Raw genomic sequence first — 13,205 nt, 5'->3', positions numbered from 1 at the left:
TCTGAGGCAATGTCAGTTAATCCAGATCACTTAGTTCATTGATGAACAAGGGAGGTTCAACTTCCCAAGCATCAATGCCAAATAATTTGGCATTCAGCTTCATGATTGCACCAAGAAACTTGGCAGTTTGCTCTTCAGTGACATCCTCATTCTCTTCAGAAGAGGAATACTCATCAGAGCTCGTGAAGGGTATAAGGAGGTTCAATGGAATCTCTATGGTCTCTAGATGAGCCTCAGAGTCCTTTGGTTCCTCAGAGGGAAGCTCCTTATTGGTCACTGGACGTCCCAGGAGGTCTTCCTCCTTGGGATTCACGTCCTCTCCTCTCCTCACAGGTTCGGCCATGGCACTTATGTCAATGGCCTTGCACTCTCCTTTTGGGTTCTCTTCTGTATTACTTGGGAGAGTACTAGGAGGGATTTCAGTGATCCTTTTACTCAGCTGGCCCACTTGTGCTTCCAAACTTCTAATGGAAGACCTTGTTTCATTCATGAAACTTACAGTGGCCTTAGATAGATCAGAGACTAGATTTGCTAAATTAGAAGCATTTTGTTCAGAGTTCTCTGTCTGTTGCTGAGTTGATGATGGAAAAGGCTTGCTGTTGCTAAACCTGTTTCTTCCACCATTATTAAAGCCTTGTTGGGGCTTTTGATCCTTCCATGAGAAATTTGGATGATTTCTCCATGTTGACTTATAAGTGTTTCCATAAGGTTCACCTAAGTAATTTACCTCTGCTATTGCAGGGTTCTCAGGATCATAAGCTTCTTCTTCAGAAGATGCCTCTTGAGTACTGTTGGATGCAGCTTGCATTCCATGCAGACTCTGAGAAATCATATTGACTTGCTGAGTCAATATTTTATTCTGAGCCAATATGGCATTCAGAGTATAAACCTCAAGAACTCCCTTCTTCATAGGCGTCACATTACTCACAGGATTCCTTTCAGAAGTGTACATGAACTGGTTATTAGCAACCATGTCAATGAGTTCTTGAGCTTCTGCAGGCGTTTTCTTTAGGTGAATGGATCCACCTGCAGAAGTGTCCAGTGACATCTTTGATAGCTCAGATAAACCATCATAGAATATATCTAGGATGGTCCATTCTGAAAGCATGTCAGAAGGACACTTTTTGGTCAACTGTTTGTATCTTTCCCAAGCTTCATAGAGGGATTCACCTTCTTTCTGTCTGAAGGTTTGAACATCAGCTCTAAGCTTGCTCAGCTTTTGAGGAGGAAAGTACTTGGCTAAGAAAGCCGTGACCAGCTTATCCCAAGAGTTCAGGCTGTCTTTGGGTTGAGAATCCAACCATAATCTAGCTCTGTCTCTTACAGCAAAAGGGAAAAGCATGAGCCTGTAGACTTTAGGATCTACTCCATTAGTCTTAACAGTATCACATATCTGCAAGAATTCAGTTAAGAACTGAAAAGGATCTTCAGATGGAAGTCCATGAAACTTGCAGTTCTGCTGCATCAGAGAAACTAACTGAGGTTTCAGCTCAAAGTTGTTTGCTCCAATGGCAGGAATGGAGATGCTTCTTCCATGTAAATTGGAATTAGGTGCAGTGAAGTCACCAAGCATCCTCCTTTCATTATTATTATTTTCGGCTGCCATCTCCTCTGCCTGTTCGAAAATTTCTGAAAGGTTATCTCTGGATTGTTGTATTTTAGCTTCTCTTAATTTTTTTTCTTCAGAGTCCTTTCATGTTCTGGATCTGCTTCCACAAGAATGTTCTTATCCTTGCTCCTGCTCATATGACAAAGAAGAAGGCACAGAAAAATAATAATAATAATAATAATAATAGAGATCCTTTATATCACAGTATAGGGATCCCTGTGTGAGTAGAAGAAGAGGGGGAGACAAAGAATGTAATATAATGGAAGAAACACAACTGTGAGGAGGCTAGATATGTGAGATGAGATGTTAGGATATGAATGAATAAATAGAATGAGATGGGAGAGGGAGAATTTTTGAAAATATTTTTTTGAAAAAGAGTTAGTGATTTTCGAAAATGGTTTTTGAAAAATGTTAGTAATTTTTGAAAAAAAAATTTTTTAAATCAAAAATAAAAAATAAGAATAATTAGTTAATTAAAAAGAAATTTTTGAAAAAGAGGGAAGATATTTTCGAAAATTAGAGAGAGAGAGTTAGTTAGGTAGTTTTGAAAAAATTAAGAAACAAACAAAAAGTTAGTTAGTTTGTTGAAACAAATTTTGAAAAGATAAGAAGTTAGGAGGTTAGAAAATATATTTTGAAATCAAATTTTTGAAAAAGATAAGATAAGAAGATATTTTAGAAATTAGTTTTGAAAAAGATTTGATTTTTAAAATCTCAATTAATGACTTGATTCATAAGAAATCACAAGATATGATTCTAGAACTTAAAGTTTGAATCTTTCTTAACAAGCAAGTAACAAACTTGAAATTTTTGAATCAAAACATTAATTGTTTATGTTATTTTCGAAAATTTGGTCTAAAAATAAGAAAAAGATTTTTGAGAAATATTTTTGGAATTTTCGAAAATAACTAAGAATTTTGAAAAAGATTTGATTTTTGAAAAAGATAAGATTTTCAAATTGAAAATTTGATTTGACTCATAAGAAACAACTTGATTTTAAAAATTTTAAAAAAAGTCAACTCAAATTTTCGAATTTGATGAGAGAAAAAGGAAAAGATATTTTTTTGATTTTTTGAAATTTTTATGAAAAACATGAAAAATATGCAATGCATGAAATTTTTAGATCAAAACAATGAATGCACGCAAGAATGCTATGAATGTCAAGATGAACACCAAGAACACTTTGAATGTCATGATGAACATCAAGAACATATTTTTGAAAAATTTTTAATGCAAAGAAAACATGCAAGACACCAAACTTAGAATTCTTTAATGCTTACGCACTAAGAATTCAAGAATGCATATGATAAACATGAAAAGACACAAAACAAAAATTCATCAAGATCAAACAAGAAGACTTACCAAGAACAACTTGAAGATCATGAAGAACACTATGAATGCATGATATTTTCGAAAAAATGCACGATGCATATGCAAGTGACACCAAACTTATAATGTGACTCAAGACTCAAACAAAAAACAGAAAAATATTTTTTATTTTTTTATGATTTTCTAAATTTTTTTTGTATTTTTCGAAAATTAATATGAAAAAGAAAAATAAGGATTCCAAAATTTTTAATATGAATTCCAGGAATCTTGCATTCTTAGTCTAAAGCTTCAGTCCAGGAATTAGACATGGCTCACTAGCCAGCCAAGCTTTCAAAGAAAGCTCCAGTCCAAAACACTGGACATGGCCAATGGCCAGCCAAGCTTCAGCCTTTAACACGAGAGTATATTGCTCTTTGATAACAAATTGCAAGCCTCAGTCCAAATAAATTTAGACATGACTTTACAGCCAGCCAGGCTTCGACATGCTTCATGAAACACTAGAATTCATTCTTAAAAATTTTGAATAAATTTTTGAAAACATTTTTATATAAATTTTTTTCGAAAACAGATGAGAAAATTTTGAAAATATTTTTGAGAAATTTTTGAAAAGAAAACGAAAAGAAAGTTACCCAATCTGAGCAACAAGATGAGCCGTCAGTTGTCCAAACTCAAACAATCCCCGGCAACGGCGCCAAAAACTTGGTGCACGAAATTGTGATGTCCAGGCTCGAACAATCCCTGGTAATGGCTCCAAAGCTTGGTGCTTTGATCTTAATTCATAATTGTCACAACTTCGATACAACTAACCAGCAAGTGCACTGGGTCGTCCAAGTAATACCTTACGTGAGTAAGGGTCGAATCCCACGGAGATTGTTGGTATGAAGCAAGCTATGGTCACCTTGTAAATCTCAGTCAGGCAGATATAAAGTGATAATGGTGTTTTCGAATATTATATAATAAAATAGGGATAGAGATACTTATGTAATTCGTTGGTAGGAATTTCAGATAAGCGAATGGAGATGCTTTTCGTTCCTCTGAACCTCTGCTTTCCTGCCATCTTCATCCAATCAGTCTTACTCCTTTCCATGGCTGGCTTTATGCAAGGGCATCACCGTTGTCAGTGGCTACATCCCCTCCTCTCAGTGAATAATATGCTCACGCACCCTGTCACGGCACGGCTATTCATCTGTCGGTTCTCGATCATGCTGGAATAGGATTCACCCTCCTTTTGCGTCTGTCACTAACGCCCAACAATCGCGAGTTTGAAGCTCGTCACAGTCATTCAATCATTGAATCCTACTCAGAATACCACAGACAAGGTTTAGACCTTCCGGATTCTCTTGAATGCCGCCATCATTCTAGCTTACGCCACGAAGATTCTGGTTAGGAGATCTAAGAGATATTCATTCTAGCTTAATTCATGTAGAACAGAAGTGTTTGTCAGGCACGCGTTCATAAGGGAGAAGGATGATGAGCGTCACACATAATCATCACCTTCATCACGTTCTTGGGTGCGAATGGATATCTTAGAAGTGAAATAAGAAGAATTGAATAGAAAACAGTAGTACTTTGCATTAATCTTTGAGGAACAGCAGAGCTCCACACCTTAATCTATGGAGTGTAGAAACTCTACCGTTGAAAATACATAAGTGAAGGTCCAGGCATGGCCGAGATGGCCAGCCCCCTAAAATGTGATCAAAGGATCATAAGGTAATCCAAAGATGCCTAATACAATAGTAAGAGGTCCTATTTATAATAAACTAGCTACTAGGGTTTACATGAGTAAGTATTTGATGTATAAATCCACTTCCGGGGCCCACTTGGTGTGTGCTTGGGCTGAGCTTAAGTGTTGCACGTGCAGAGGCCATTTGTGGAGTTGAACGCCAGTTTTTGTGCCAGTTTGGGCGTTCAACTCTGGTTTTGGATCCTTTTCTGGCGCTGGACGCCAGATTTGGGCAGAAGGCTGGCGTTGAACGCCAGTTTACGTCGTCAATTCTTGGCCAAAGTATGGACTATTATATATTGCTGGAAAGCCCTGGATGTCTACTTTCCAACGCAATTGGAAGCGCGCCATTTCGAGTTCTGTAGCTCCAGAAAATCTACTTTGAGTGCAGGGAGGTCAGAATCCAACAGCATCAGCAGTCCTTCTTCAACCTCTGAATCTGATTTCTGCTCAAGTCCCTCAATTTCAGCCAGAAAATACCTGAAATCACAGAAAAACACACAAACTCATAGTAAAGTCCAGAAATGTGAATTTAACATAAAAACTAATGAAAACATCCCTAAAAGTAACTAGATCCTACTAAAAACATACTAAAAACAATGTCAAAAAGCGTATAAATTATCCGCTCATCAAGCGGCGGTGGTACTGGAGCGGCGGCGAAGGGGATGGATAGAGAGCGAAACGAAGAAGCGGCGAGAGAGCGAGGCCGACGACGATGGGGCTGGAACAGCAGTGAAGGGGGCTGAGTTGGGTAGAGAGAGAAACGGAGAAGAGGGTTTGAGAGAGAGTGGGGGTTTCGAAATGAAGGGGGAGAGGGTTCGCGCACTCAATTTTAAAGCTGGTTACCATCTGTTGAGTTAAGAAATTAACTAACATGATTGATGATGACAAACATTATTTTATTGGGCTAACTACCCAATTAGATTTAATCATTTTTTATTAAGTGATTCAGGCTACTAAGTAATAAACACAGTAGCAGCCCAATGTGGAACAAACTGAATCTGTGATTATGGGCAACCTTTTCAAACAAAGTCCAAATAAAAATAACAAAGAAATCAAACGGGCTAAATGAATTAAAGCCAACCTAAGCCCGAATTGATCTCACTCAAAGCTTATCCCTCCAAAGGCAACATTCACCTTTTTCATTTCGGACAGAACTCAGAGAAGAGAGAGAGTGTTTCGTTCCTAAGTCTATCATCGAAGAAGAAAGAAAGAGAAGGGTTAAGCAAAAAGGTGGAGGTCTAATCACCCAAATCAAATCATATCAAGCTAAGTCAGAGGCTAAAGGCGATTTATTTCCTTTTACATGCATCTTATTTTCTTCCCTCCTTCTCCAACTTTCTGCTACTTCATTTTGAGATATATGGAAAAAGTGATTTCTGAGATACACGCTGTGAATCAAAGGCCAAGATTGTTTCTTGGGGACCAAGTAGTATCTCAAGGGTTCAAATGTGGGATTGCCATTGAAAACTTTTCTTCTTTGCTGTTCTGAGTCTTTTAGTCAAGAAAAAGGGCTCTGTTCCAAAATTTCAATTTGGGGTTTATGGAAGAAAGTGAACGGCTAAGTTGGTGAAGCACAAAGCTCGAGGAGTTGACTTGGTAGAGAGCAACTCAGCAACATACAATGAGATACAAAAGACAATTTTTTTTGTTATTTTGAAGCTAAGGAGAGAACACCAAGGTTTGAAGTTCATGTTCTGAGAAGTCTTATCTGAGAGAGTTCATCAACTTGGATAGTACTTTCTTTCAAAGGAGCATTCCGCCAGAATGAGGAACAAAATCAGAGTCAAGCAAATATGGTTCATCGCATAGCAATAGAGGCTGTTGAAGCAATCAATCTCCTTCATGTTTTACAGATTGTAATTTTTATTTTTAATGTATATCTTTCTGTAATTTCTTGAGTGGTAAAAGGCTTAATGAGAAAGCTTATGAAAAAGCCAAAGAGTGATAAAAGGCTGAGTGATACACTTGAGTGAAAATCTAGAGTGATTTCAGATTTTTTTAGGTTGGTTTTGTGTCTTGTATCTTGTACCAGTGAGGTACCCCTTTCTTAGTTGGGTAAGCACTAAGAGTGAAGAGTTAGGTATTAGCATAACCAAGTCAAGTTAGGTTAGAACTTGAGAGTAAAAAGATTGTGTCAATCCTGTAGAATTGGTGTATGTAATACTTTAATTATAGTGAAAATTTCACCACTGTTGTGGTGGAGACTAGATGCAAGTTGCATTGCACAAGACAACTGAACCAGGATACATGATGATGTCAGCTTCTCTCTTCCCTTCTCTGTTCTGTTTTCTGATATTCATGAGACAAAATGAAATTGTTTCATAAATTTTCCGCTGCTGAGTTCAAACAGATTCAGACTGAAAGTTTGTTTTAAAGGGTTATTTTATTAAAGTTAAAGAAGGTCATAGATTCAACCCCCTTCTCTAAGCCTTCTACAACCTTTACCATCGGATTCACTATCGGATAAATCGGACGGTAACCCATTACGTGTCATTTAAACGCAACGTTTAACTAAAATGTGTTAACGACGGAACAATCCGACGGTAAATCTGACAAAAAAGTTTGCGCCTATTCTATACCTTTTTCCTCCAAATATTACCCATGAATTTACTGTCGGATAAGTGAATCCGCCGGTAACAATTTGACGTAATGAATTTCACAACAAAACCCCTCATAAATCCGTCGGTAAAACCAACGATAACTCGCAATGATAAATCTAACAGTATTTAACGTTTTTTTGTAGTGATAACTCTTTTAATTTTTAGAAAATAATCTTTTAAAAATGAATCTTAATTAATAAGCTACTTTTAAAATTTACCAACTTGGAGGTAAATTTTATCACATATATGTTAACATACTTTTTATTTGAAATGTTTATGCACCGATAATAGAAATAACAATTAAAATGAGAGTAATTACTCAAATCTGTTTCTAAAGATTTTAAAAGTTGATATTTTAGTCTTTGAGAAAAATTAATACATAGATCAATCTCTAAGGTTGCGTTTGTTTTTGAGAACAGGATAAGACAAGACACTAAGAACAAGACATAAAGAACAGAGACACAATTTTGTGTTCTTATATTCTGTTTGGTAATAAACTAGAACAAATTATGAAAATCCAATTTATTCTCATTTTTTCCATTCAAAAAATTTAAGACGAAAAATATAATAGTGAAAAATATAATTATGAAAAATTAACAAGAATAATAAAAGAAAAAATAAAAAACAAGTTGTGTCCCTTGTTAGTGTCTTTGTATCCTTCCTATCAGGTGGATACAAAATACACTAATTCAGTGTCTCTGGACACAATGTCTCTGTCTATGCCTCTTTTGTCAAACACCATTTTGTGTCTCTGTCTCAATGTCCTATAAACAAACACAGCCTAAAGTTTTACTTCGGCAGACAAATCAGTCCTTAGTCTATTTTTTGGTTGAGTAATTACCCAAATCAGTCTCCAAAAATTTTAAAAGTGAACATTTTAATCGCCAAAAAAAATTAATACACAGATTAATCTCAATATTTTTTCTATCAAATAAAACAGTCTCCATCCATTTTACTTTTACTATATATCAACCTTTATTATTATTAGCTTAGTTTTGTGCATGTCAGCATGTGGACGATGACATTAGTATATTGATACATTTTTTTCATTAAAAAAAAAACAAAGTGAATAATAATACTTTAAAATTTAAATTAAAATATATTTTTTTAAATTATAAATCAAAATAATTCTTTTGTTTTTTACCAAGTTAACATCATTGTCCAAAATCTTATATGTATTATTAACTTTTATGTAGACACAATATAAAGGAGATAAAATCAATTTAGCTCCCTAAATTTGGTACTAAATTTATTAAATCCCATCTTATACTCGTTTTTTTTTTTTTTTTTTTTTGTGGTGACACATCTTATACCCATATTTCTCGTTATCTTTTTCTCTTCATCCGATATGTAACAAATTACCGAAAACTTTGTATCTACATCGGAGGAAATTTTCTGGTGGCAGAAGAAGAAAACATAAAAAAGACAACCCCGAAAAACATGTGTATTAAAAAATAAAATGAACTTGAAGTTGAAGGCAAGGCAAGAATGAATCAAATATTTTAGGAAAAATACTCATTTTTATTCATAATTATTCATAATGCCAACAAAATTACTCACCAAATAAGAGATGAATTATGTGTCCAAAAAAAATTCAATTCTTAAATTTTTGTTGGCCTTTTTTTAAAAAATTAATCAAAATCTCAAAATTATCTTGTCTTTTATCTTACACCATCAGCATCTTACCAACACCACCATGGATACATAAAACACTGCGTTTCTTGGTCGTATCAACCTCTTCGTTTTTCTCCATCCATAACCAAAAGACCCTAAACCCCACCCTCTCTTCTTGATTTTATAGAGAGAACCTCCTTATAATGTTAACTCTTTCATCTCATTTCTCACATTTTTGCTGTTAATAGTATTTTTTGTGGGTTACCTTTTTCTCACTCACTTTGTTTCTTTCGATTTTATCATATTTTCAAGATGAATGACTTTCTTACTGTAACTTAAATCATCAATCTGATCTGTTTTGTTTTTATGCAACAAAAAAACATTGACATCTGAATTTTGTATTTCTATTGCTAAAGGTTATATTTTTCGATTTTAAATTTTTTCTCTTACTGTCAGATTTGATAACGATTTATATTATGATTTCGGAGTACCGTGAATTTTTCTCCAATTCTATCAAGGTTTGAATTATAGGGTAAGGACATGGATAAGTTTAATTTTGTTTTTCTGTGAGTAATTTTATCAATATTCTAAATATTGATAGATAAAAATGGTTATTTTTCAATATTTTAAATTTAATGATTATTATCTAATAATTTTTAATTAATAACTTCACATGAAAGTGAATCCAAGTGAATTTTCATCTTGTTATAGTGCTTAAAAAAATATATCTAACTTGCTAAAAAAAATAAAAATTACCTATAAAGACCTAATTGAAAGTTTTAAATAATCTAGTATAGAAATTCAGTTATAAATTTTTTTAACTATAAAGACCTAATTAAAATTTTAATAAAATTATAAAAACCAATAAAATAATTAAACATTATTATTACGTTCTTATGACATTTCTTTTATCCTTTTTAACAAGCTATAAAGACCAATAAATAGCTGTACTAGTACTGCTATAGTTCCAAATATAAACTACCAAGCACTGATTGTGATTGTGAACAAGTTATGGAGATCATAAACATTTAACAGGTCCAACTAAAGCAAGTGCTTCCTTAAGAGCCATCAAAAGATGTTGAGGATGATCCTCTATTCTAGCAGCTCCACCATATTCAGATTGCATTGATCTCAATACTCTACCAACAATCTAAGCAAACATACAATCATCATTTGATAAATTGCCATGTACAAGTTGGATCCATAAGGAAGATAACAAAGAATTGGAAAGTAAACAACATCTTACCTTGCGTGCATAGCCTCCGTAAGCTATACCGCCGATTAAGGCGTCTGGCGAATTAGACGAACCGACTGCAATAGATGTTGTTTGAAATAGTCCTTTTTTTCTCAATCCATCAATTGTGTGAGCATTAGTGCCACCAGCAAGTTGAAGGAAACCTACCATGCAAGTTCAGAGATTTTGTTACAAAACTGAAGGTTTTCAAGGACCATGTATTTATATGTATGAATTATTGAATACAAACCGGGAGGTCGGTTTTTCGCTTTTGCCAATTCGATAGCAAAGGCGATTGTTTCCTTGGTTGCTCCACTCCCGATGTCTCCACTCATCGGCCGGCCGTCCAACTTCATTCGTGTATATAGCAAACATGGTTTTGTTAAAAAAAATGAGACATAAAAGGCTCATTAACAATGTTGAGATTGTTGAGCTCATAGAAAGGCACACCTGCCATAAGTTGAAGCATTGAAGATTTGGTTTCATAATGGAGGACATCTCATTCATAGAGGGTATTGTTGAATCTCCACCATTAGGTAAGCTAACCTGGATAATTTTTTTTATGTTAATCTCTTTACTCAAATGCAAATAACCTATAGGGTGTGTTTGGAATGAAAAAATATAGAAATGATTTTATTTAAATCAAATATTTTCTAATAATTTATGATTCCAAACACACTCATACAGGTTGGAGGCACCACTTACCGCTATTAACTTTAAGTTTTCTACTGAATCCCCTAAAGCACACCAGAGCTCTTTGAATTGTGCACTCTGCCTGCAAAAAGAACGCATGATAATGTTAGAGATGTAACTATTTACGCAAGAATTTTTATGACTTAAAGGATTAGAATTCGATCCTTGCTGATCCCAAAAGAAAAAATTTCAGCATAAGGCCAATAGAAAGAGAAAGAAAGCCTTGAAAAAAACTCATGCAAACTCAAAAGAGATTCCTCCTATCAGTTTAAACTTTTTAGATAAGTGATATCATGACAAATAACATGAGGAAGTGAATTTAAACTCATCAATCGTGCATCACAAGAACAACATATATCTAATCATCAGAAAACCGACTTTTTTTTTCCTATGCTTCATCAGCTAAATTGTCTGAATAGAAAAAAGAAAAGCCATCTATGTAAAACATGGTTATGCCACAGCCATAGAAATAGAAGCTTAGCAAACACATTACATGTGTATGAGAAACTGAGAACTGATAATTGAGAATCATCCCTTCAGTTCTTGTGAAAATATGTTTCCCTATCAGTTAATGTCATCCATTAAATATTGTTTGATATGATTAATTTGGTAACTAAAATTACCTCCCACTTGTATGTATCTCCATAGCATCAACATCATTTCTCCTGAGGAGATCAGCAGTTGTCGCGGCATCTCTTACATATGTTACCTCTCCTGGGTCAATTCAGTAAGTTCATATTCTTAAAATTATCACATGACACATGGAAATCAGAATATTATAGATGAAGTTAAAAACTTGTAATCTCAAAAGTTAGCAAGACAATATCTCACTTATTTTGTCATAGGGGCAAACCGGAAGGCAACGGCCACAACCGTAGCAGCGTTCTGTTATGACTCCATCCTGCACGTCCAAGCCAATTGAACAATTTAAGTGTGAAAATGTTTTTGAAAAGATGAAATTATAGTCTGTAAAAACATCACTTCCAAGTAAAATCAAGTTAAAAACCATTAGCACTCTTGGTAATTCCGTATTAGATGAGGTTCCAGATGCTGATTTCCCTCGGAATGATATTGCATTAGCAGGGCACACAATTTCGCAAGGGCGAGAACAATTTGCTGGACAGTCTTCTGGATCAAATTCTGCATAGAAGCCAGTACTAGCAACATTCATTTATTGGAAAAATTGAATACTGAATGGATCAAGTCATTGATAATTATGTTGGACTATGCTGATGCAGAAATATTATAATGGAACCAACAACTAGAAAGAACAAAGACTCTTTCTTACCGGCTTTGCGAAAATGAAGATCTTTATCATCATTGACACTGATCATAACCCAAGGCTTTTTCTGAAGACCTGCAATTTCTGTTGCGGCTAAAATTCCTTCGTTCACAGCGCTAACCACTGATGCATCAGCAGCACAGTCAATGCAGTCAACTGCACCCATACAGTTCCAATCTCAATAAAAGTCACATTTAAGTTTGAAAAACAAAAACCCTAAGGCAAATCATGATGATGCATCTGTTTAGAAATTAGAAATTAAAGAGTAAATTACTTATTTCTGATCATGAAAGATTTGAATACTGACAATATATCTATCAAAATTTGAGCTAGTTAGACGAAACCATCAAAACATTCGGCAAAATTACCCAACAAACTACCCGTTTAAGGTAATTTTGTCAAACTAACCCAATCTTTGATGGATGTGGAGTTAGTTGAAATCTTTCATGGTTAGAATTATATCCTACAAACTACCTGTTTTAGTAGTTTTGTGAAACTAACTCAATTTTTGTTTAGTTTAAATCTTTCATAGTTAAAGTTGTGCCAACTAACCCAATCATTAATAAATATCTAACTAGTTTAAATCTTTCTAATCCTAAACTTCCAAATATTTCATTGTCAGACATTAAAATAATGAATTGAATAGATTACCTCCAGAAAGAGTGTAAACCAGACTGAGATTTCTGATATCAACAACATCCTACAGATACACACAAAGAGAGTGTTAGATTAGATATGATTCAAGCATGAGAAAGTGAAGAAGCAATAAGAGAGTAGTAACCTCAAAGCTTGCACCACAAATGAGCTTAACCCAGTTGCCTCTTTGAAGAGATTGAAGCGGAGAAGAAGAAGAAGAAGATAGGGAAGGAAGCTTCAAAGTGTTGCTAATGAGGCTCTTCACGTTTTCGATGCTGCTTCTCAACTCCACTAGTGCTTCTTTCGCTGCATCAATTACACAGTCACAGTTAGCATCTTAGACAGAGGAAGATATATGATGATGATGAATGAAACAGAGACAAAAACATGTGTTGGGAAAACCATGACGATGATGGTATGTTGAAATCTTTGTATTGCAAAAATATCTGAGTGCCATAACAAGTAACAAGCCTACCTAAGTT

At 34.6% G+C, this 13,205-nt stretch overlaps 1 protein-coding gene and 1 non-coding gene across 3 annotated transcripts; one reads left to right on the top strand and one right to left on the bottom strand.

The window, feature by feature from the left end:
• The first annotated feature begins 1,102 nt into the window (after positions 1-1,102).
• LOC112745379 (small nucleolar RNA R71) lies at positions 1,103-1,210 on the top strand. Its single transcript, XR_003173311.1, has one exon. It is a non-coding gene; the product is annotated as a small nucleolar RNA R71 (small nucleolar RNA).
• Positions 1,211-9,743: 8,533 nt separating this feature from the next.
• LOC112741649 (uncharacterized) lies at positions 9,744-13,205 on the bottom strand. Of its 2 annotated transcripts, none has more exons than XM_025790697.2 (12): positions 13,111-13,205; positions 12,869-13,029; positions 12,739-12,787; positions 12,094-12,243; positions 11,812-11,945; positions 11,637-11,706; positions 11,429-11,519; positions 10,818-10,887; positions 10,563-10,658; positions 10,363-10,462; positions 10,125-10,276; positions 9,744-10,028 (listed from the first exon to the last, which is right to left on the bottom strand). In XM_025790697.2, exons 1-12 carry the CDS (start codon positions 13,178-13,180, stop codon positions 9,897-9,899), a joined length of 1,275 nt encoding a protein of 424 aa, XP_025646482.1. In that variant the 5' UTR covers positions 13,181-13,205; the 3' UTR covers positions 9,744-9,896. The 2 variants fall into 2 exon arrangements, with proteins under 2 accessions (XP_025646482.1, XP_025646483.1); XM_025790698.2 differs by having other exon boundaries at positions 13,126-13,205.

The sequence above is a fragment of the Arachis hypogaea genome, chromosome 14, assembly GCF_003086295.3.
Source record: "Arachis hypogaea cultivar Tifrunner chromosome 14, arahy.Tifrunner.gnm2.J5K5, whole genome shotgun sequence".
Classification (NCBI taxonomy): Eukaryota; Viridiplantae; Streptophyta; class Magnoliopsida; order Fabales; family Fabaceae; genus Arachis; species Arachis hypogaea.
The sequence above is the reverse complement of the archived record's forward strand: the minus strand, read 5'-3'. Positions and strand labels throughout refer to the sequence as shown.